At 43.6% G+C, this 23,100-nt stretch overlaps 3 protein-coding genes across 3 annotated transcripts in view; 2 read left to right on the top strand and 1 right to left on the bottom strand.

The window, feature by feature from the left end:
- Window positions 1–185: 185 nt before the first annotated feature.
- Window positions 186–8,074, top strand: DNAJC14 (DnaJ heat shock protein family (Hsp40) member C14). Its single transcript, XM_059403350.1, has 7 exons — window positions 186–1,217; window positions 1,665–3,130; window positions 5,685–5,791; window positions 5,998–6,117; window positions 6,519–6,679; window positions 6,762–6,864; window positions 7,097–8,074. The coding sequence occupies exons 2-7, from the start codon at window positions 1,721–1,723 to the stop codon at window positions 7,305–7,307; spliced, it is 2,112 nt and encodes a 703-aa protein (XP_059259333.1). The 5' UTR covers window positions 186–1,217; window positions 1,665–1,720; the 3' UTR covers window positions 7,308–8,074.
- Window positions 8,075–8,287: 213 nt separating this feature from the next.
- On the bottom strand, window positions 8,288–10,787 carry ORMDL2 (ORMDL sphingolipid biosynthesis regulator 2). The gene is made up of 4 exons (XM_059403352.1): window positions 10,685–10,787; window positions 9,684–9,858; window positions 9,339–9,490; window positions 8,288–8,773 (listed from the first exon to the last, which is right to left on the bottom strand). Exons 1-4 carry the CDS (start codon window positions 10,768–10,770, stop codon window positions 8,638–8,640), a joined length of 549 nt encoding a protein of 182 aa, XP_059259335.1. The 5' UTR covers window positions 10,771–10,787; the 3' UTR covers window positions 8,288–8,637.
- Window positions 10,788–10,892: 105 nt separating this feature from the next.
- The window catches only part of SARNP (SAP domain containing ribonucleoprotein), a 45,378-nt gene continuing 33,170 nt past the window's right edge, over window positions 10,893–23,100 (top strand). Inside the window, exons 1-4 of the mRNA XM_059403351.1 lie at window positions 10,893–11,135; window positions 19,585–19,684; window positions 21,331–21,377; window positions 21,602–21,669. Of these exons, the coding sequence (XP_059259334.1) occupies window positions 11,100–11,135; window positions 19,585–19,684; window positions 21,331–21,377; window positions 21,602–21,669 (251 nt within the window). The 5' untranslated portion in view covers window positions 10,893–11,099. The remainder of the gene's footprint in view (window positions 11,136–19,584; window positions 19,685–21,330; window positions 21,378–21,601; window positions 21,670–23,100) is intronic.

Here is a 23,100-nt window from a genome sequence, read left to right as displayed (position 1 = left end):
TTTGGGGACATCACAAGACGTTTGGGGAAAGATCTCTGAATGCTCAGGCGATGACTCGACAACTAAACGCTCTCAAACTCCCAACTGGGGTCCCAGCACCCCCCTAGCCCGGGCTTGGTTTCTTCCACTTCCCAGAGAATTGGAGTATTGTCTTCTGGAGAACCTGGTGGTCGAGATTGGGGACCCAGGGAAGGGGCTTTTACAGAACTGGGGGCGCCGGCGAGGGGCTCATGGGCGGAAAAACTTGCGGAGCAAGACGGGGCCTGGAAGGGGGACTAACGAGAGAAGCGCGAGCAGAGGAGGGGACCCAAGCTGGGTCTGCGTGGGGGCGGGGGCGCGTGTAGACGTTGGCCGAGAGCTGCTCGGTATGCAAATGAAACGCAAAACAGCATGTAGATGAATGCAGTGTTTTTTGGCACTGCGCTCGGGTCCTGAGCCTAGCGGAGGTACGCTCCTAGTCGCCCAGAACCGCTACCTTGATAGTGCCTTGGAGCAGCGTCCCGAGGGGCGGATCCGGGCCGTGGGAGCTACAGTTATACCGGGCAGTTCGCCAGCTGGGTCAGGCGCTGGGGAGGCCGAGGATTGCTGGGAAAGAAGGGGTAGTGCAGGGAGGCCAGGGTGGGGGCTGGCCCGGGGCGTCCTCCCCTCTGCTCCACCTCCGCATGATACAAAAGGGTCTCTGTCCTCGCTACAGGCAGCAGGGAAAGGATCGGGGTGGTGGTTCTTCTACGCTCCCTGGTTTTGTCTGCAAGGGAAACACCGTGGCTCGGTGGCTGTCCTCAATCTCCCAGTCTCGGCCAAGCCCGAGAATACAGCCAGAGGAACCCTGAAAAAAAAAAAATCTGTCCCGCGTCTGCAGGCACTGCTACAGCGCCCACCAGTGGTGCAGCCTGCGGAGCTATCACTTCAGCACGCGGAGGGTGGCAGCTGAGAGCCCTTTAAGGGGCGGGGCCAGTTCTTCCTCAGGACCTCCTCCTCTGATTTGACTCAGCGCTTGCACGACTAGTTCGCGCCTCCGCCAACCGCTTTTTCGCTTCCTTCCCGTCTCTTCCCTGGTGACCCCGGAAGTGGAAGTGGGCGTAGGTCGGCGGCCACGGCGGGGACGGAAGGCGGAAGCAGAGCGTGAGCGGGAGGCGGAGCCGGGGGAGCTGCTCTCGTAGCTCCCCCTGGCCCTAGGCCCAGCTGCTCGAGGGGGAGGAGTTACCTCCGCTCTTCGGGTACGTTACCTTCGCCCCCTCTACCCAGCCCAAGGGTTTCCTGGATGTCTTTCTCAGGGGCAACCCCAAGCTCCGCCCCCAGGTTTTCTTTGATAGCCGCACGATCCCCACCCTTTTCTGGCAGCCTGCGGCACCCCCCTTTCCAGTCTTCTTTCCCTTTTTACCCAAGAGTGACCCCCGGACCACACCCTTTGAGTAACCGCCCTCTTTCCTTATTCTGGATTATGACTTTCTGGGGAAAGAAGAAAAACTAAGGGGTTTTGGAGGGGGGAAGGGAACACGGTTGTGGTAATGGAGTATTGGCTTATTGGTAGGGATAACGAACGCCCCAGAAGAATTTGCGAAAACAAGGGAGGTGGGTGCATTAATTATATCCTCAATTTAAGGTTATTTAACCCCTCTCTCAGTTCAATTCTGATCATCCCCACCTTGATACCTTTGTTGCAGGCATCAGAACTTATCATGATGGCTGTGACCTAAAATCCTCAGGAAGCCCTGGGGTCATGGCCCAGAAGCACCCCGGAGAAAGAGGGTTGTGTGGAGCCCACCACAGTGGTGGTACCTCCTTCAGGACTTTAGGATCCTCTGTGGACCCTGAAATACTTTCATTCTCAGGACTCAGGGACTCAGCGGGGCCTGCTCCTAATGGTACCCGCTGTCTCACAGAGCACTCTAGTCCTAAGTACACACAGCCCCCAAACCCAGCCCACTGGTCGGATCCAAGCCATGGCCCCCCAAGGGGTCCAGGACCCCCAAGGGATGGAGAGGACCTTGATCAGAGTGAGGCATCTTCAGAAGAAGAATCAGGAGTGGACCAGGAACTCTCAAGAGAGAATGAGGCTGGGTACCAGGAGGATGGCAACCCTTCTTTTCTTTCCGTTCCATCTGCTTGCAACTGCCAGGGAATCCCTGGAGTCCCTGAAGGGCCTTACTCTGAGGGAGGAGATAGCTCTTCTAGCAACTTTTGTCACCATTGTACCTCTCCAGTTTTGGGGGAAGATGAAGAGTTGGAAGAGGAATATGATGATGAGGAACCGCTTAAGTTCCCCAGTGATTTTTCACGTGCGCCCAGTAGGAAGAAACCATCCCGGAGACAGCGGCACCGCATCCCGGCCAAGGAGGATACTCGGGAGGGTGGACGCAGAGATCCCAGGTCCCCTGGCCGACATAGGCTGGGCCGGAAAAGAAGTCAGGCAGATAAGCGCAAAGGCCTGGGATTATGGGGAGCAGAGGAACTGTGTCAGCTTGGGCAGGCAGGCTTCTGGTGGCTGATTGAACTGCTGGTATTGGTGGGAGAGTATGTGGAGACTTGTGGCCATCTCATCTATGCATGCAGGCAGCTGAAAGGCAGTGATCTGGACCTTTTTCGAGTCTGGTTGGGAATCTGGGCAGGGCGGCTGGGAGGCTGGGCCCAGGTAACGTTCCAGTTTCTGAGCCAAGGATGTTGCTATGGGGCAGGGCTGTTGACCCGTTTTCTTAGGCTACTAGGTGCTTTGCTGCTTCTGGCTCTGGCCCTCTTGTTGGGCTGTCTACAGTTGAGCTGGCGGTTTCTGGCGGGACTGGGTGACCGGTTAGGCTGGAGGGGTAAAGCCAATTGGCTCTTTTCTTGGCTGGATTTTCCCACCTTGCAGCGTTGCCTGATTCTGCTGAGAGATAGCAGGCCATGGCAGCAGTTGGTAAAAATGTTTCAGTGGGGTTGGCTGGAATTGCCTTGGGTCAAGCCAAGAACTAATAGGCAGGGGAATGCACCTGTAGCTAGTGGTCGCTCCTGCCAGCCTGAAGAAGAAGTGGCTCGACTCTTGACCATGGCTGGGGTTCCTGAGGATGAGCTAAACCCTTTCCATGTGTTGGGGGTTGAAGCCACAGCATCAGATGTTGAACTGAAGAAGGCATATAGGCAGCTGGCAGTGATGGTGAGTATCTTTCCTCTGTTTCCTGTTCCTCTTTGTTGTCTTATTTTCTATTCCAGTTTTAGGAAGAGTAGGATAAAGAGAAGGCAGAGTAAAAAGTCAACTTGAAGCTGGAGCAACATTAATTCTTAGGAAACAGTCATAAAGACTTTTTCCCCTCTGCTGTGGCATCTGACTTTTCCTTCATTTTAAGCTTTTTGTTTTGAGATTCTTTTAAAAAAAAAAAAAAGATTGATTTATTTGAGAGAGAGAGAGCACTAGAGAGTCTGCAGGGCAGGGGGAGGGGCACGGGTGGCGTGGGGAGAGGGAGAAGCAGACTCCCTGCTGAACAGGGAGCCAGGTGCAGGGGCTTGGTCCCAGAACCCCAGGATGTTAGACCACTCACCCTGGAATATTCAGGTGAAGTCCCTCTAACCACCCTCTAGGGTGGAAAAGAGGCCTCATTGGAAAGCCTGTCATTCTGTACCCTGAACTAATGAGGGTCTTTTGAACACGGGGATATCCAACTATCTGTCCCAGATAGGCAAGTGTGGACTTAGTGTGGGAAGGTTCAGGGAGTGCATGTGATTGTTCCCGGACTAGGTGAAAGAAAACAAAGTATTTCAAGAACAGCAGTCTAGAGTGGAAAAGGGAAAGAGAATGGAACATAAACCATAGAGAGGCATGTGCATCTGTATGCATAAAAACATATGGCTGTTTTTAAAGATTTCATTTTTAAGTAATCTCTACACCTGATATAGGGCTCAGACCCACAACCCTGAGATCAAGAGTCCCATTGTCCTACTGACTGAGCCAGCCAGGCACCTCATGATATGGTTGCTTTTATTGATGGGGGGTGGGAGGGGGTGGTACAGGTGGAGTTGTGATGCCCCATATGCCTGAGGGAAATGTTTAATACAAGCATGCAAATTGCTATTAGTAGATATTAATTTGATATTTTTAGGTAAGATTTTTATTGCTTTTTCTGTAAGTAAAACTGTATTATAAGTAATGTGTGTAAATTCCATTGGAGGCTGATTTGAGTATATGGAACTGGACTGGTAAAATTATCATGGTGTGCAAATTACGCCAGTGACTGCATGGCAACAAAAAGGAATGGGTTAACCAAGGTGTCCATTAACCATCAAGACACAGTAAGGTACCAGGCCTGTAACTTAGCAGAGGACTAAGTTCAGTGGGAAATGCATGCCCCTTAGTGGATAGACTGGGATATTCTTAAGAGTGGGAAATGGCAGTTTACACTCAAGATTGTTAGTAGCAGTAGAGCTCTTTTCTCACTTTCTTGTCTTTTAGCAGACATCCTCTCTTGGGGAATAACATTCTTAGAAGAAAATTTCATTTTCAACTTACTTTCTTGGAGTAGAGATATAGTTAAGTTCCGTGATCCTCGATATATCTGCCCTGCACCTCAAAGTACTCCCTTGTTCTGGGCCAGTGTCTGTGGGCTTCTTTTACAAAACCTCTCACTGTCCTTCTGAAGCCTCAGAGTGACCATGACCGAAAGCTGTTCTATAAGCTTGGGCATGTGGAGTACTAACGGCATTCTCTTTATTTGGCATCATCAGGAGATTAGCTTTTTTCTGTTCTTTTGGAAAAGGAGGATGGGAACCATCAGGAAGCTGTAGGAGGTGAGGATACTATTTGTCTTAGAGGAGAGGCTGAAAAGTGGATAAAAAGCCTATGAGGGGGGCGCCTGGGTGGCTCAGTGGGTTAAGCCGCTGCCTTCGGCTCAGGTCGTGATCTCAGGGTCCTGGGATCGAGTCCCGCATGGGGCTCTCTGCTCAGCAGGGAGCCTGCTTCCCTCTCTCTCTCTCTCTGCCTGCCTCTCCATCTACTTGTGATTTCTCTCTGTCAAATAAATAAATAAAATCTTAAAAAAAAAAAAAAGCCTATGAGGATCACAATATGCTAATTCATTTCTGGGACAGAAAGGCAAACCATTATGGGAAGTACATGCTAGAATTTTCTAGTTAGAATGAGTTTGAAGATGTAGTATCTTTGGAACTCTTACTTTATGTTTGACGATGAGTTAAAATGTGAGGGCTTAGTATGCATTTACCAGGTAGGGTGACCGACCATCCCTGCTTCCCGGGATTGAGGGTTTCCTGAGACATGAACTTTTAGTGCTAAAACTGGGATAGTTCCAGGCACACTGATAGGATGGATCATCCTAGTGCCAAATTCTGTGTATATATGTTGTGAATATTCTCCCAGTAATCCATGATAGATAGCTAACAGTGACAGAGCTAGAACTTGATCCTATATATGTGTCTGCATAGCCAGAGCAGTTAGTCATTAAGTTGTATTGATTCTCTAAAAGGGTGATGAAAGAGAACCATTTGATACAAGGGTTATTATTATTATTATTTTTTAAGTATGTTCCATGCCCAGTATGTAGCCCAAGGTGGAGCCCAACCAGGCTTGAACTCAGAACCCTGAGATCAAGAATCAGATGCTTAACCCACTGCACTATCCAGGCATCCTGATAATAGGTTATTTTGACCTAAGACGGGGAGAGGGTTGGAATGGATTTGGGATGAAATCTTTGTCTTGGTAGGTTCATCCTGACAAAAATCATCATCCCCGGGCAGAGGAGGCCTTCAAGGTTTTGCGGGCAGCTTGGGACATTGTCAGCAACCCTGAAAGGCGGAAGGAATATGAAATGTAAGTTGGAAATGGGAAATTGTCAGGTGGGATAAATGAGTAATTCAAAGTAGAGGTCCCTGAACTTGTGGGTGAAGCTCTCTGAGGTGGAGAGAACGGGGTTGCTTATCTTTCTGGCTGGCCAGGGGCCTCAAGAGGCTTAAAGTTTCATCTCCCTTTGTCCCTTGATCAAAACCTTTTGATTTACAAAGGCTTTTTTCTCTTAGGAAACGAATGGCAGAGACTGAGCTGAGCCGGTCAGTGAATGAGTTTCTGTCCAAGCTGCAGGATGACCTCAAAGAGGCAATGAATACTATGATGTGCAGTCGATGCCAGGGAAAGCATAGGTATGAAATAGGGCAGGGATGGGACAGTCACAGATTAGCCATTGGGTAGCCAAAGACTTCCGTTTGAGTATTACTGGTAGTTGGGGGATACAGCTGATGAGTAAAAAGACCCTGAGGTTTCTACTTTTGCCATAGTGTCAAGAGATTGGGAATTTGAATTGCACTAAGAAAAAAAAGTTAGTATTTTTAGTTTTAAGAGAGAAGGTTGAGGGTACGGGTGTTCGTAGACATATGTAACAACTGAGGGGAGATAATTTTAGATATATCAGCTATTTGTCAATAATGATGACACTAAACACTTGATCTTAGCCAAAAGGCCGAGAAGTGATTATAATGATGATAGCAGAACAGTGTTGTAGGCTTGACAGATGAAAAGGAACTTTCCTTTTGTTGGGTTGTAGGAGGTTTGAAATGGACCGGGAACCTAAGAGTGCCAGATACTGTGCTGAGTGTAATAGACTGCATCCTGCTGAGGAAGGAGACTTTTGGGCAGAGTCAAGCATGTTGGGCCTCAAGATCACCTATTTTGCACTGATGGATGGAAAAGTGTATGACATCACAGGTACACATCTGTTCTCTAGAAATATGGGCTCATGTACGCTCAAAACTGTGATGTTTTGGCTAATTATTTCTCATGCTTGTAGAGTGGGCTGGATGCCAGCGTGTGGGAATCTCCCCAGATACTCACAGAGTCCCCTATCACATCTCCTTTGGTTCTCGGATTCCAGGCACCAGTGGGCGGCAGAGGTAGGTGTTACTTCTTTCAACAATCTACCTACTGTTGTAGTTCTGAATATGATTTCAGATGACATGCTGCTTAGGACACCTAGAGGTCTTACCCTTAAGTTTGGCAGCTGATTCAGTATATCTTTTTCTTTCCCCTGCAGTGTATCTTTAACTTAGGTGTAAACAGGTAACAGAGGTAACCATGTAACTCTTAATAGCTCTTGCCTCATAATGTCTTCTGTTTTCCTCTCAGAGCAACCCCAGATGCCCCTCCTGCTGACCTTCAGGATTTCTTGAGCCGGATATTTCAAGTACCCCCAGGCCAAATGTCCAATGGGAACTTCTTTGCAGCTCCTCAGCCTGGCCCTGGGGCCACTGCAGCCTCTAAGCCCAACAGCACAGTACCCAAGGGAGAAGCCAAACCGAAGCGGCGGAAGAAAGTGAGGAGGCCCTTCCAACGTTGACACCCCTTCTCTTCTTTCCTCAGATCAATGTCAGGGAGTTAAAAGGGCTGTGTATAGCACAGGATGGAGTTTTGACTTGTTTATTTTTAAATATTTAAAAAAGGGAAAATTTTAAGCTCAAATTCTTCACTTAGTACTTGTAGGAAGCCCCAGAACCACTCTCCCTCCTCCACCAGCACCTAGGAACTGAATCTTGTCTTCTGACAATACCAAAGAAATAGGGGGTGGCTAAAGCAAAGATCCTAGAGCCTGGACCTGGGCTGGACAATATCTCCCATGGTAGTGTGGGAACTGGTATTTCCCTGGGGTCTGTATGCCTTTGTCTCTTGCTTCTAGAGCAGATGACACTTCCCCCCCTTTTTTAAACTACGAGTCTATCTTATAATTTCTTGACCCGTTTCAGGAGGGAGCCCCCTCCTTTACCCCAACATTCTAGTTAAAAGAGAACAAGAAAGCATGTAGCCCTAATTGTAGGAGATTATACATAGAGTTCAGAGAGTGGGAACTTTGAATTTTTCCTCTGACATTCTCCTTGTGGGTAATCACCCAACTTCATGCTTGTTGCTGCAGGGATGGCCAAACTAATAATTTTTAAAAAGCAGACTCATGCCCTCTGCCCTTGGGTGAGGGAGAAGGATAAAGGGGCTCCCAGAAGCCCCCTTATGATCCAAGGGTTTGTATTTTTTTAAGTTTGTTCATATTTGTATGTACATATCTATTTAAAGCCAGGGGATTATCTTTCTATAAATATATAAACTGGCAACCTGTATCTGTCCTCTTTTCTTTGCCCTTTTTCTCATTTGAGAATCCTTTCCCTAAGTGTTAGCTGAGTGAAGGGCACCTCCTACTGGATCAAGGGAGAGGGGATTAAAACAATACCTTAGAGAAGTTTTATACAATAAGTTGCTATTCCTTGTTTCTTCCCCAGCCTTATGAGGACATCTCCCTACCCTTCCTGCTGACCAAACTATAGCCATATCTGAAAAAAAAAAAAAAAAACTTTATTATAGGGAAAAAACACAGCAAAACAGAGCTGGTAGGTGGTGCAGGTAGAAGATCTGGGAAAACTTAATCACCAAACAAACTGCTCAAACATGGCTTCCTGCTGTGAGGGAGACTGATTTGGCCCTTATCTTTGCCACCTTTCCTGATTAAAAGAAAATTTGTTTTTAGCTCCCTGAGGCCAGGGAGCCCCATTTTCCAGTCTGTTTTCTTCCTGGGAGTTTGGGAAAGGTTATGTAGTTCTCAGGGTTTCAAGATACAGAAGACAATACAGAGGAGGAAAGGATGTTGCAGCCCTTTGGTCCAGTGTTATCCCCAGCCCCATCCCTCAGTATTTGTTGATGCCAAAGAGTCGAACCCCATGGAATTGGGGTAACTTAGGCAGCAGTACGCTGAGCAACGAGGCTGTGTTGATGAGGAAGTGAGCAGCATCATACTTGGTGTAGAAGCTGGCCAGGAGGTAGCTGGGGAGAGAAGAAATGGGTTAAGTGATGTTGGCCTTCCCTAGCTGTTATTTATGGCTTTGCAGTGACTTTTCTCTTCTATTTTTAAATGACCAGTTTTATTGCATGTAGTCCTAGAATATCTGAAAATATTCCAGTTAAATTAATAGTATTTACTTTGGGATTGGGGAGATAATCAGCACTTTTAGCTGGAGATTTATAAATTAGAAGAGTTTTTTCATTGTTAATGATGTGGTAAATGACAGCTGAAGTCTTATGTGGCTGTTAGAGTGCTTTTGCTTCAATTCCCCACAGTTTTCACAGATTTATATCTGTTCTGCTTTATTTATTCATTTCCTTTGAAGTGTAAAACCATTTGGTTTTGCTTGGGTGTTTTCTCAGTCCTTTCTCCATTCCCCTACCACCAACGGGCAGCAAGGAATACTTGATTACTATCTTCTACTTTTTATTGCTCTCCCTAGATTCAGACCATACCATAATATCTTCAAAGGGTGTAAGTTAGTAGTCTGCTTTTTTAAAGCTTCCCTATGCTTAGAGCATTCCCTGTATCTCCCCCTAGACTCACAGTATGATAGGAGAGATGCTGAGGAATTTGCGGGAAGAGGTAAATTGGAGCCCGTAGTCCATCTGTTCCCAGTGGGTCAGTAGCCGAGCCTTTCCTTGGTCAGGGGTCTCAAAAGGTGTCCCTTTCACCATATGTAAGAAGACATACATAGCCTGGGAGGAGGGAAAGGCGGGGCGGTGGGGTGCAGTGTGAGGAGGCAGAAAGTAGTCCCTCAGCCCAAGAATTATGCTGAGATTCCGAAACAAAGACATAAATTCCCAAATAATCAGTGATATTGGGTTTTGGTTTGGAAAGGCCTGGGTTGGGTGTAAGGCCTGGGTTGGGTGTAAGGGTATAACTGCTCACCAAGTTATGTATGACGTTGGTCAGGGTCCAGACAACAGGAATGCTGAAGAAGGGGATGCTGAGAAGAACCACATGCAGCAGTCCTACCAAGATGATGTAGGCCAGCCAGATGCCCCGGCTATTCATCACTCGAGTGTTGGGGTTTACTTCGCTGTGTGCCACCCCCACATTCATCCTACCACCGTGGGGGGATCAGGCAGAAGTCCAATTCAATTTCCTCTTAACCCCTCTTTGAATGAGTTCCACCAAGTTGTCTCCTGGATAGCCCAAATCCCCTTAACTATATTGGGAATAAAAGAACTTCCCCATTGTGCACAAAGGAAAAACTGAAGACTTAGGAAAGAAAACTTAAAAGGCAAGAGGGGTGCTCTCTACTTTCAGAGACATTAATGGCAATCTTTACTCTGATCTTTACACTTCAACTGTAACCTAAGGGGTCTAGGCCTGGGGCAGGGACTTCTGACAGCAGGGGTTAACAACCACCAATAAGGGGTAAGGGGACAAAACTACTTCTAATCCCCACCTCTTCCTATGTGGCTTGCCCGTCCAGTCTCTCTCATTCCCTTGGCATGTAAGCAGGCCGCATCCCAATCCCTTTCTCAAGCGAAGGGCGCTGCCAAGTATTTACCCAATGGCTTTTGGATTGAGCTAGGAAGGAACCTGAGCTCAGCATCTCGAGTCACGGAGCCTTATTCCCGATTCAAGAGGCGGCTCTGATTGTCTGAACTTGGCCTTTTAAAATCGTGCTCGTTGATGTGAACTTGGGAAGCAAATCTTGCTCGCCCGTCTTTACCTGAAATTCCTTAAACCCTAGTGTTGGACCCGCCCCACGCCCCTCCCAGCTTCCCTCTCCAGTTTGTCGTCCGGTTATCCTCAGGGGTCTTTTCAGAGCTCCTCTCGTTAGGTCGCCGACGCTCCAACCTCCCTCCGCCCCCGCCCTCCATCTTTCACCCCGCACCACTTTTCCTCTGCCCCATTTCTAGTCTCCCGGCAGCCCATACCTGCTGGCTTCAGAAGCCCGTCCGACTCGAAGAGCGGCGTTCGCTTCCACACCTGTGGTGTCCAGGAAGCACACGCCCTCGCCCATCTGCGCTCTCCCTATTCGTGGAACAGAATCGGCGCTGCCGCCACCCATTGGTTGGCAGTTTGCAATGGTAATGCGCAATTGGTCGCCATTTCCGCCGTTTAGGACGTTCAGAACCCGCCCCTCTCCCTGTCCCACCTTTTGAGAGAGGTGGGGAAAGCTGCTAGGAGAAGTGAGAACGGCGTCCGCTATTGACTAATGGGAAGAATTGATAGTGTGAGGTGGGAGTAAGAGTGACAGCGATTGGTTGGCCTTGGTTATCTGCGCCTAGGCGGGAGCTCCTGGAAGCGGAGGCAGTGGGTGGGGGCCTAGTGGACTAGAGGGGTAGCAAGATGGCGGCGGAGACGGTGGAGCTCCATAAACTGAAGGTACCGTGAGGCGGGGAAAGGCTAAGTTAGACCTTTCTGGGGACTGAATTCTGCCGGGTGGCTTGCTATTTTTACTGTATGTTCATCTTGCAGGCTTTTTCACTTCGTTTTCTGGATCCCGCCGTAGTTCTTTTCTTTTGTGCCTCCTTTCTTCCCCACTACGCCTTCCCTAATTTCCCATTTCTCCGTGCGGTTTTACAGTATTCTTTGTTATTTCGGCCCTTTCTTCATCGTAGTATCATCCGTCACTTCCCCACCGGATGTGCAAGTGCTTTCAACCTGTTATACTCTTTTCACGTTTCTCGTCAGAGCTGCATTACGTCAGTGGTCCCCTCCTCTTTGCCCCATGCTGGAGCCAGGACCCCCTTTTTCTTTCCTGGGTCGATGCTTTTCAGTCTGTTGTCCAAAGCTGGGGTTCCCGTTAGCATACGATGGCAGCGTTTTGTATTTCTACCCACGTTTCAAACAGTATCCAGAGAATGCTTCCACTCCTTTTTTTTTTAGGTGGGGTTACGCCCTCGGAGCTAACTTTGAAACGTGAGGAGAGGCCTCAGAAGCTAGGCCTCTCCTGAGAAGCCAGGGATTTCGGAGACCTTAAGGGTTAGTAAAGGCATAGATACCTCAGATTTAAAAGTTTTTCGAATTCTCACGCGGTTCTCAGCCCGCCAGCCTTATCCCCTACCCTTATACCTTATCATTAGAAAGACAACTCACTTGTAACTGTAATATTTGGAAGAGCAGTTCCGAAGTTAGGTTTATCTTTTCCCATTTCATATAGCAGGTGGACCCTGCATCTTTTGGTGTCACCACTGGGTGACACTCTCAGTCACAGGGCGGTTTTAGGTTGTATCTTTTGGGAATCTTGGTAGCTTCCTCACATTGAGATTATTAATCTCCTAGAAGAAATGAGTAGTTTGTTTTAGGTGAATTAAGAGAATATCTTGATTAGTTGTCCATGTGTGGTTTCACAGTAGTTTTTCCCATCAGATGTTTCGGTCGTATCATCCTGGGAACCTGGACAAACCACGCTGATTTAGCCAAAGCCAAAAACTGATCGTTTAAAGTTTGATGAGGTTTTAAAAAAAGGAGTAAAGAGAATGCGGGTAGGGAGTACACATGCTGGTTGATACCAGTTAGTCTTTCTGTGAAATCTGATTTCTCACCCATGGATTCTAAACTGTTCTAGTGGGTTTTTGTGTCTCCTGGAGTTACTGTTAAATTGGTAGCACTGAAATCTGTAGATTATATCAGTGGTCTCTTAATGCAACAAGTAAAAATTGAGTAACTACCTCTGTTATATGTCTTGTTACTTAAATAATGTTCTGCCATACTGTTATGTCTGTCCTAAAACATACCAAAAAAACAACAAAAAAAATTTTTGTAAGATTTTATTTTTTTATTCTGCAGAGACAGTGAGAGGGAACACAAGCTGAGGGAGTGGGAGAGCGAGAAGCAGGCTTCCCCCTGAGCAGGGAGCCTGATGCCGCGCTCCATCCCAAGACTCTGGGATCATGACCTGAGCGGAAATCAGGAGTCAGACACTTAGCTGACTGAGCCACCCAGGCACCCTGAAAAGTTTTGAGTGAGATGAAAGGGAAATACGAATAGAAGAATAGTATTTTCTTTTTATTAATTCCACTTTTGAAGTCCCTGGAGTAAGTCACTAGTCTTGTGACTTGCCTTTGTGGATTTTGTGTTGGTTTGTGGAGTGATTCTTTCCATAAAATCTGTTTGTCAGGTCTGTATTAATTTGATTTTGATAGGAATAATGTCCTCTGATGTGTTTTCAGGTATTATAGTCTGAAAGAATATGAGACCCTCCTGTCAGCCTGAAAAGGCTTTTTTTTTTTAAGGTTTTATTTATTTTTAGAGAGGGGGAGGGAGAGCATGAGCAGGGGGAAGGGCAGAGGGAGAGGGAGAGGGAGAGGGAGATGGAGAGAGTAAGCAGTCTCTTGGGGAGCTGGATACCTGGCTCAGTCTCCTAACCCTGAGATCATGACCTGAGCTGAAATCAAGAATCGGACACTTATCCAGCTGAGCCACCCAGGTGCCCCTGAAAAGGATTCACTCTTTTAATCACGTTTGCTTGTCTTTGCTTTTTCTCTAGAGCACTTCTTAACCTTTTGGAGGTCACAGATATCTTTGAAACTCTGATGAAAGGTATGAACCCTCTTCCCAGAAAAAGGCATGTACATATACTTTGCATGCGATTTGAGGGGCTTCATAAAATTACGTTGTAGCCCTGAGGAGTCCGTGGACCTCTGGTTAAGAACCTATGCCTTTAATTCTGACTTCCAGGATAGTTAATGCTTGGTTCCACTGTTAATCTTGATGGAGTGATCCTGACTTTTGCATTGACCAGACTTTTATCTCTTTTTTTATTTTATTTTTTTTTTTTAACATTATTTTATTTATTTGACAGAGATCACAAGTAGGCAGAGAGGCAGAGAGAGAGAGGAGGAAGCAGGCTCCCCAGGGAGCAGAGAGTCCGATGTGGGGCTCGATCCCAGGACCCTGAGATCATGACCTGAGCCGAAGGCAGAGGCTTAACCCACTGAGCCACTCAGGCGCCCCTTATCTCTTTTTTTAAAACCCCAGTTTTATAAAGAGAATTTGTGGCTTTAGTATAGATTCTCAGATGGAAGGAACAAGCTGTGAAATAGGAGGGAAAAATATTATCTGAATTGATATGTAACTCCATATCAACAGCAAATTTCTGAAGATTTTGTAGAAATGTAGTCACTCTAACAGTGGGAGAGAGAGACTGAATGTGGGTGAAAATGTCTTGAACTGTAGCGATACCAGATTTCCATTCAGTGGTGAAAAGCGGGACACGGGACTACTGCAGAGGAGAGAACCACAAGGATATTTAGTGCCAGAATGTTGAGAACAGTGAGACATTTGTAATATTGAAGCATAAAGTACATTGATGATTGATGATAATTTGGAAGGGAAGGTAGGTGAACTGTGTGACCATAAAGGTGGAATGGAATGATATTGAAAAGGGCCTTTTAACTTGTGTAAGGTGTTTGGTTTTTGTCACATAGGCAGAAGGTGAGGAGCCTTTGAATATTTGAAAGGAAGAGCTGATGTGATCAGTTTGTGTTCTTTTGGCATTATGGAGGATGGGGTCTGGAGAGCAAGAGATTTTTTTACCAGTTAGATTTTTATTATAGTAGTCACTGTGCTGCTTAAAACCCTTTAATTATACCCCTGGCAATCTCTCCAGCTTAGTTTCTCACACTGCCAACCACTGTGGCTTTACTACATTTTATTTCTCAGAATAGCTGTGTTCATTAATTACTAACAATTACTTAGAATTTACTATGTGGCAAGGTCTGGTCGAATCTATTTACATACATTGCCTGATTTAATTCTCATAATAACCTTGTAAGGTAAATGCTTTGTTATTTTGTTATTCCCGCTTTAAAATAAGAAAAATGGAAACTCAGAGAGATTGAGTAACTTGCCTTAGGTTGCAGAGCTAATAAGAAGTGGTGACTCAAATCCAGGTAGTCTGTCTCCAAGGTCATGTTCTTAATCACTGCACTACCGTCTTTCTTTAGCTCAGAACCCAGAACTGTTACACATGCTTTCAGCTTTAGTGTTCCTTGCCACCTCCATACCCCATACCTTTGTCTAATTAAGTACTAACTCCCTTCAGATATCAGGCAAACACCATTTACCCAAGGAACCCTTAGGTTAGATAAGTTCTCCATATCCACACACATGATCAGACTACTTTTTAAAAACTTCTGTAGGACCCTGTACCTTTTTATATTAAACATTAAGTATGTGATCATTGGTAGCCTTGTTTTCTTACTAGATTGTAAACCTCACACGAGCAAGGACTCTCTCTCTTTATGATTATTTTTCTTGTATCTAGGATAATGCTTGATGGAGTGAGTGCTTAATCACTGTCAAGTGAATAGACTTAGTAAGACCTAAATTAAGGTAGTGGATATTAGAATGGGAATGAATTTGAAAGAATTTGGGATATAAAATTGTAAGTAGTTGTAAATGAATTAGATGGGAGAATGAAAGATGAATCCAAGGTTTGAGTAGTCTAGGTTGAGAGAAGCCAGTTTGGGGCAATAGAGAAGGTAACTTCAGTTTTGTACTTAATGTCTTTGAGGTTTGCACTTGGAGATGTCTAATAGTTGGAAATATAGGTCTCCTTTTCAAGAGCTGAGAGCTAATAGTAAAGGTTTGGGACTTATTCAGGAAGTATTTATCGAGTGCCTACCATGTGCCACTGCCGTAGGTTCTGGGCATAGAGCAGTGAACAAAGCAGACAAAATTCTTGTTGTCATGGAGTTTATATTTTACTAGGGAAAGTCTCAATAAATAAGTCAAATTTACAGTATGTTAAAATAGTGGTAAGGTTTGTAGAAAAAAATAGGAGAGATGTTAGGTAGTAGTACTCTGCGATTATGGGTATTGAAATTTTAAATAGGGTGACTGGGGAAGGCCTTAATAGAGAAGGTGATATTAAAGCAGAGACTCGGGGGTAAAAGAGTGAGGTGTTTGTTTGTTTGTTTTAAGGATTTTGTTTATATATTAGAGCACAAGCAGGGAGAATGGGAGAGGGAGAAGCAGTCTCCCTGCTAGGCAGGAAGCCCGATGTGGGGCCTGATCCCAGGACCCTGGGATCATGACCTGAGCTGAAGGGAAAGGCTTAACAGCTGAGCCATCCAGGCGCCCCCAGGAGTGGGTCTTGTGCAAAGTGTTACAAGAGGACCTTAAGGTGATCATTAGGATTCTGGCTTTTACCCTTGAGATAGGAAACAAGTTGGAGGGATTTTGAATAGAGGAATGACATGTTCTGACTTTAATTTTTTTTTTCCTGACTTAAATTTTTAAAAGTTCACTCTGGATACTTTGTGGAGAATAAACTGTAATGAAGTGCAAGGGTTAAGAGTTACAGTAATCTGTATGAAAGACCAGAAGGAATTAGATTCTAGTTATACGGTAGTTTCCTCCACCCCATTCATGGGGGATATGTTCCAAGACCTCCCAGTGGTTGCCTCAAACCTAGGGTACTGAATCCTTATGTATACTATATTTTTTCCTATAAATGCACACCTATAATAAAATTTAGTTTATAAATTTAGAGACAGTAACAGATTAATAACAATAACATTGTCTCTTTCAAAATACCCGTTATACTGTACTCACCATTTTTATGATGACGTGAATGCCTACGTGATGAGGTGAATGATACAGGTATTGTGACATAATGTTAGGCTATTATTGATCTTATGAATGAGCCAAAGTTGGGGGGTTAGCGACTCAAAACTGGTGGGGGCTGAGATTTCAGTGACCAAAGGCAATGGCAGGGCCAGTGGCCAGCAGGGATGGATGCTATCCACGCTACACTACCAGTTGTACCAATCTGTCAGCTCCCAAGTCTAAATCAGAAACCTATACAGAAACCATCACTGTCCGTTTCTTTGTCAGGGAGTTTTTGTAAGCTTTGGCTTTATGTAGGCACAATTGGGGAAGGAAAGAGAAGGGAAGAACAACTCCTTAGAAGGTTGAGCTTTGAATTGCCTGAATATTTACGAGCAAGTGTTAACTTAAACCCAGGGTGGTGATGGGGAGGAATGGAGGCTTCTGAGAAAGATTAGGGGTAAAAAAGAAGTTGTATTCTTTGTAAACAACAGCACCCTCTAAGCACATCACACAAATGATATACTTAAACTGTTAGATGATGTCCATTTGCTGGGGTTATGTAAGACTTCTCTTTTCTTCTGTACTTTTCAGAATTTTCAAACTATTCTATAGTAAACATAATACTTTTATAAAAAAAGAAAACTTTTTTATAAAAGATTATGTTTGGGGCACCTGGGTGGCTCAGTCGTTTAAGCGACTGCCTTTGGCTGGGGTCATGATCCCAGGGTCCTGGGATCAAGACCTGCATTGTGCTCCCTGCTCAGTGGGGTGTCTGCTTCTCCCTCTCCCACTACCCCTGCTTGTGTTCCCTCTTTCACTGTATCTGACAAATAAACAAAAAAGCTTTAAAAAAAAAAGAGAGAGATTGTATTTGAGTTAGTGAGAGGGACCATTCCCGAGTGAGCATGCGCATGCTCGTGCATGCAGAGGGAGGAGTGAGGAGCGCAAAGAGAGGGGGAGGGAGAAAATCTTAACACAGACACCATGCGTAGTGATGACCCTTACATGGGGCCTGATTCCACGATCCGAGACCATGACCTGAGCCCAAACCAAGAGTGGAGTGCTCAACTGACTGAGCCACTCAGGTACCCCAAACGAATGAAACTTTTTAAAGTGTAACTAAGATCAGAAGCCTGGTTCTCCAGGAAGCAGAAAGAAAATGAAGAAACATGGTACCAATGTAGAAAAGATCCAGGCTCTTAAGAAATGGACCTTAGAGATCATTTAGAGTCTCCATTCTAGATTAATAATATTCAGGATATTGGTCTGAAGGCCAGTGCAGGGTCATGAGCTGTTAGTGGTTAGCAATAAGTTAAAAAAAAAAAAATGAGTAAGCTTTTAGAAACTTTTATAGCAGTTTGGCATCACTGCTACATCCAAGTGTGTGATTCTTTTCCAATAACTGGTTTTTATTGTTTTTTACAAACGTATCAGTCCACCTGGCTGGAATATTTTAAAAAGTTGGCAGCCCCGGGATGCCTGGGTGGCTCAGTTGGTTAAGCAGCTGCCTTGGGCTCAGGTCATGATCCCAGCGTCCTGGGATCGAGTCCCACATCGGGCTCCTTGCTCCGCAGGGAGCCTGCTTCTCCCTCTGACTCTGCCTTCCACTCTGTCTGCCTGTGTTCGCTCTTGCTCGCTCTCTCTGACAAATAAATTAAAAAAAAAAAAAAAAAAAGTTGGCAGCCCCATCAGTCTGCCTAATTAAAAATATATTGATCTGTGAAATTTGGAAACCTGTGAAGCAGCGATTCTGTTTAATCTTGTCTAATCTTTAAGCCAGTGTCTAACATTTATGAAGTGCTTACTAGCTGCCAAGCACTATTGTAAAAGCTTTACAAATATTACTGATTTAATCATCCTAACAGCCCTAGGGACTAGGTACTGTTGCCTTATCCCTGTTTCATAGGCAGCTGAGGCACAGAGAGGTTAAATTAGTCATCCAGGGTTACATAGCTATAGGTGGTAAAGCTGAAATTTGAACCCAGGTGACTTTAGAAGAGGCTATGCTATGCTTTTAATGGGTGATTTACTACCATGTTTCTCAGTAGAGGGTGCTGTTTGTTGAGTAGGCTAGTTCTCCACACAGTATCCCTGGTGCCTGACCAACTCATTGAATGCTCCACCTGCCCAGTCATTGTATTAGGGGGAAAAGCGCCCCTCTCCATTTTCAGATGCTCCCTTGGTTGAAAGCCTTCCAGAGATGCCTGGCATATTCTGTTAATTGTAAAGTTCTTTCTTTTATAGGGATCTGCTTTCTGACTTCTGGTTGATCTTAGATCTGTACTTCAAAGCCAGTGAAGTCGTCTTTCAGTGCCCATCTATTTGTGCACTGATCTGCATATAGGATTTCTGGAGCCTTCCCTTTTCTGCTTGTTTTCCTTGGGTCAGCGTGTCATTATGCTTCTTAAAATAAGAATCAAATAAATAATCATTTAATGTAGATTCTGTTTTTCGGTTACAGTACCTAGAATTACTTTGGTAGCAAACTGAGGTCTTTATCCTTTGAGTTACTGTTGAGTCAGATCTTGCTCATCTGATTTTTGAACAGTTTAAATTTTGAATATAAATGTAATACTTCATAGGGATACCTGGTCCTTCCAAATTGAATCTTCTTTTTGGCTCATTGTTCTCTGAGGAGCTCCCCTTCTTGCCCTCCCTGCCCTTTAGTTCTATCAGTAATCTATCAAGTCTTCCTTCCTCCTTCTGTTGTCTGCAAAGCGCTGTTATATGTTTAGTCAAGTTACTGATTTAAAACTTCCACAGAACTTGATAGCATGCCACTAGATATTTTTCTCATTTTGAAATAGATCCTTTAGTTGATCCATTGTTGACATTAAACTAGCTAATATGTATGTCTACCTAATTCTTTAGTGGTAAGGCTTATATGCATGTAAATAGTAAATTGCAGTAAGGGATTTGGGATAATAGATAGTAAGAAGAATCTGCTTTTAGATAATTAGTTCTACTTAAAGATTCATTTTTTTCTATATAGGAAAAATGGGGGGGTGCAGACACCATCCCATCCCTAGAAATACCTAGGGATTTGTGATGATAAATAGTTGCATGAATAGGTAAGAATTCTATTAAAGTAGGACATTTATTCTTCATCATCTTTTAGAAAAGCCTTCTTGCATATTGAATATTAATTAGAGAGATCCAACTTTGTGGATCTGGAGGGTTGGTGGGTTTAAGAGTGGTAGTATGGGATTGAACTTTTTTAAAAACACCAGGTTCATTCTGTTAACTAAGGAAAAGCTTTATTCTTTTTTCTCAGCTTGCTGAACTTAAGCAGGAATGTCTTGCTCGTGGTTTGGAGACCAAGGGAATAAAACAAGATCTCATCAACAGGCTCCAGGCATATCTTGAAGAGCATGGTGAGTGTTTTGTAGAGGCAGAGTGATATGAGTGAAGGGTTTAATTTTTTTTGGCTCTGCCATAGAAGATTTCTCCTCCTTTAGGTTGTTGGTAATATAAGCTCTTAACTCTATCAGAAAACTCTTGATCATCTGAAACAGTGATTATAAAGCAAAGAAATACATCCCTCCCTTTTTTTAAGACATTAAATTTTATTTCAGCAAATTGTTTGAAAGGAAGTATGCTAAAACAAGTATCAATAGACTGAGGATTGGAGAATTTGGATTCTGATTCCTCTTATGCCAGAGATTTACTTGGTAACTTTGCATAGTCACTATTTACTTCAGTAGGTGTCTGTTCTGATCTATGAAATGAGACAAATGTTGCCACCCTTAAAATTCATAAACGTAAGGAATCTCTGGTCCTAACTCTGACATTCTACAATTCCACCTTTTTAAAAACCAACAGAACCAGCTTTATTTAAGGCATATTATCATCCTAGATTGTACAGGGCCCCGTTCTAATTTTTGTTTCCTTTTGTACCCATTCCTTTTATCCCACCTCCTTTAGGCAGCTATTCTAATGTGTTTGATATATATTTTTTGTCTTTGTCCTTGTATAAACCTTGTGGTATTGTTTGGTATACACTATTTTTTTTATAATTGGCAGTGAGGCCATATTTGCTTCTCACTTGTTTTCTCTAAGTTTTGTGTGTTTTTAGGATATATTTATATTCGTGTGGCCTGTGGCTGTGTAGTCATCTAGTTTATTGATTCAAATTCCTGCATAGTGTTCTGTCATATGTGGAATCCACCACATTTTACTTAATTCACCTGGCAACAAACACCTATATTGCCTCCTACACTACTTCTTTCATCTTCCTTTATATTTCTGTGTGAGTGTCTTTCTGGGGTATATTCCCACGTGTGGGATTGCTAATTAATATCTGTTCATACATGTACTCTTGGTATGATGAAGCACTGCCAAATTGTGTTCCAAAATTCCTCTGTAAATCTACAGTACTCTCATCATCAGTGCATAGGGGTTCTTTTATCTCCTCCACATACCTGAACTTGACACTATCCTATCAAGTGAGTTAATTTTTGCTAATCTTTTGGTTCAATTTACATTTCTCTCATTATTATAAAGTTTGAACATTTCTTGTGCTTATGGTTCTTAGGGATTTTTCTTCACCCTGGTTTCAGTGGGGTTCCCCTGAATGTAGACATTTTGTATTCCTAGTAACTGGTCCCTTTTGGTTTTAGAAATAAATACCTTCTTCGTCATTTCTTTTTCCATGGTGTCCTTAGTTTTAGAAAATCTGCAGTTTTTCATATGTCACTTTTGCTTCAGGGTTTTGTTTGTTTCTTGAAGAAATCCTTCCCTACCACTAAATCTTAAAGATATTCTACATTACTTTTTATTAATGTTATAGTTTGACCTCATTACAGTTTTTTAGTCTAGCTGGAGTTCAATTTTGTATTAATGTTAGGTAGAGAATATAGTCTTATCATCTCCATGTGGAGCAGATTTTATAAGCATCAGTTCTGGCTTCCATTATTGAATTTTATTTTGGGAAAGCAAAATGATTATAATTTTAGCTTAAGTACAGTGATCAAGATGGTTTTTTAGCAGGGCTTGACCTGAATATTTTAATATTCTTTAGCTGAAGAGGAGGCAAATGAAGAAGATGTACTGGGAGATGAAACAGAGGTGAGTTGGAGAGAGTAAGGTTAGTCGCTGGCCTGGCAACTTGCTGCTACCTTGGCCATATTGCTTAACATCAATCAGTAGAGGCCTTAAATGCTAACTTGTTAGGGGAGCATAGAGGGGGAATGAAGGTTTTGGAAAACTGGTTCATTTTTGAGTCCTCATATTCTTTTATTGATGGGTATTTACTGTTGATTTATATTAACCATTGTTTCATTTGGTTTTAGGAAGAAGAACCAAAGCCCATAGAACTGCCTATCAAAGAGGAAGAACCTCCCGAGAAAACTGTTGATGTGTAACTATCCCTTTTTTATGATCTGACTACAGGGCAGATAGTTCTGGGTTTTGGAGGGGTTCAGTCTTTCATGTTTACCTCTTACACATTCCATTGGCTTTTTTCGTTTCTCATTAGATCATAAATTTTCAGAAGAGTCTACTTCATTTCAAATACATGGTCCCAGGGAAGCAATGTAGTTTGTCTCTGGGTAATATAATAGATAATTAGGATGGGGAGACTTCAGTCCCAGACTGAGTTTAGTTCTAGTCTTTTGTTGTAGTATCATAATAGATGATTCCTTTTCTTCGTAGAGAATCGTCTAGATTCTCTGTGTATGAGAAATTTTGTAAGGGAGGAGGGTTCTGAGCAGAGATGATGTCTCTTAGGTAACTCTGTATTCTTTCTTCCTTTTTGATTTACAGTGGAGGAAGGGAGGACAGAGTACTAGAGTGGAAAGTGGACCTTGATTTATTTAAACTGTCCCACAAGGTTGATCACAAACTAAAGGTTGATCATAAACATTTCTTGGGGGGGGCTCTCAAATCCAGCACGTTAGTTACAATTGAATCCTTATTAAAATTTTTGTTCTCCTAGCTGTATTTATGCACTATAAAAGATAGTATATATGCTAATGAAAAGTCAAACACTACATAGAGGAGTATATAAATTAAAAATTATGTACCCCTTGTCTCCACCCCCTGTCTGACTTCCAAGAGGTTTTCAGTATATTCTTTTAGAATGTTACATGGGAAGTTTGTGTATATGTATATATACAGATACATCGACACACTAGGTATATTGTGGGTTTCTTGATTTTTCTCAGATCTTTTTGTATCGTTTTACAGTAATGTTTTTATTTAAATGTTAGTTATTTACACGGCAGGATTCTAAGTGTTTTACATGTATTCTCATTTAGTCCTCATATCAGCCACATGAAGTGGTGTAATTATCTTTGTAAGTGGTAGGTCTCTTTTTTTAGCTTGTTATTGTGGGAAATGGCAAGTATTTCCACAAGTTACGAGAAAAGTATAGTAGACCCACATACACCTATCACCCAGATTTAGTAGTATCAGCTCAGAACCTTACGCTTTCTAGCAGCTAATAGCCCTCAATTCTATGGATGAATAGTAATTTCACCAGTCTCTTGTTGATGAACATTTAGATAATGCATAATAGAAAATGTAGTGCTGCATGTCCTCATGCAACTATTTTTATACTTCTGCAAGTATGTCTATATGATAAATTCCTTGCAGTGGATTTGCTGCATCATAGGAGATGTACATTTAATGTTTCATTAGATTTTATCTAATAATACTGCCTCTCCCTCACCCCTGTTAAGGAAGGGGAGTGAGGGGCTAAGGGAGAGAATCTTTTTTTTTTTTTTTTTTTTTTTAAGATTTTATTTATTTATTTGACAGAGAGAAATCACAAGTAGATGGAGAGACAGGC

The sequence above is a fragment of the Mustela nigripes genome, chromosome 6 (genome assembly GCF_022355385.1).
Source record: "Mustela nigripes isolate SB6536 chromosome 6, MUSNIG.SB6536, whole genome shotgun sequence".
NCBI lineage: Eukaryota > Metazoa > Chordata > Mammalia > Carnivora > Mustelidae > Mustela > Mustela nigripes.
Note: the sequence above shows the minus strand (reverse complement) of the source record. Positions and strands in the feature narration are given on the sequence as shown.

Excerpts from the sequence above, each read along its gene's own strand:
- DNAJC14 (XM_059403350.1), top strand. The coding sequence starts at position 1,721 with ATGGCCCAGAAGCACCCCGGAGAAAGAGGGTTGTGTGGAGCCCACCAC. Across the intron at positions 5,792-5,997 it reads AGGCGGAAGGAATATGAAAT|GAAACGAATGGCAGAGACTG; the intron begins GTAAGTTGGAAA and ends TTTTTCTCTTAG. Across the intron at positions 6,680-6,761 it reads AAAAGTGTATGACATCACAG|AGTGGGCTGGATGCCAGCGT; the intron begins GTACACATCTGT and ends TCATGCTTGTAG.
- ORMDL2 (XM_059403352.1), bottom strand. The coding sequence starts at position 10,770 with ATGGGCGAGGGCGTGTGCTTCCTGGACACCACAGGTGTGGAAGCGAAC. Across the intron at positions 9,491-9,683 it reads CCAACGTCATACATAACTTG|GCTATGTATGTCTTCTTACA; the intron begins GTGAGCAGTTAT and ends CCCTCCTCCCAG. Across the intron at positions 8,774-9,338 it reads AGCATCTCTCCTATCATACT|CTACCTCCTGGCCAGCTTCT; the intron begins GTGAGTCTAGGG and ends TTCTCTCCCCAG.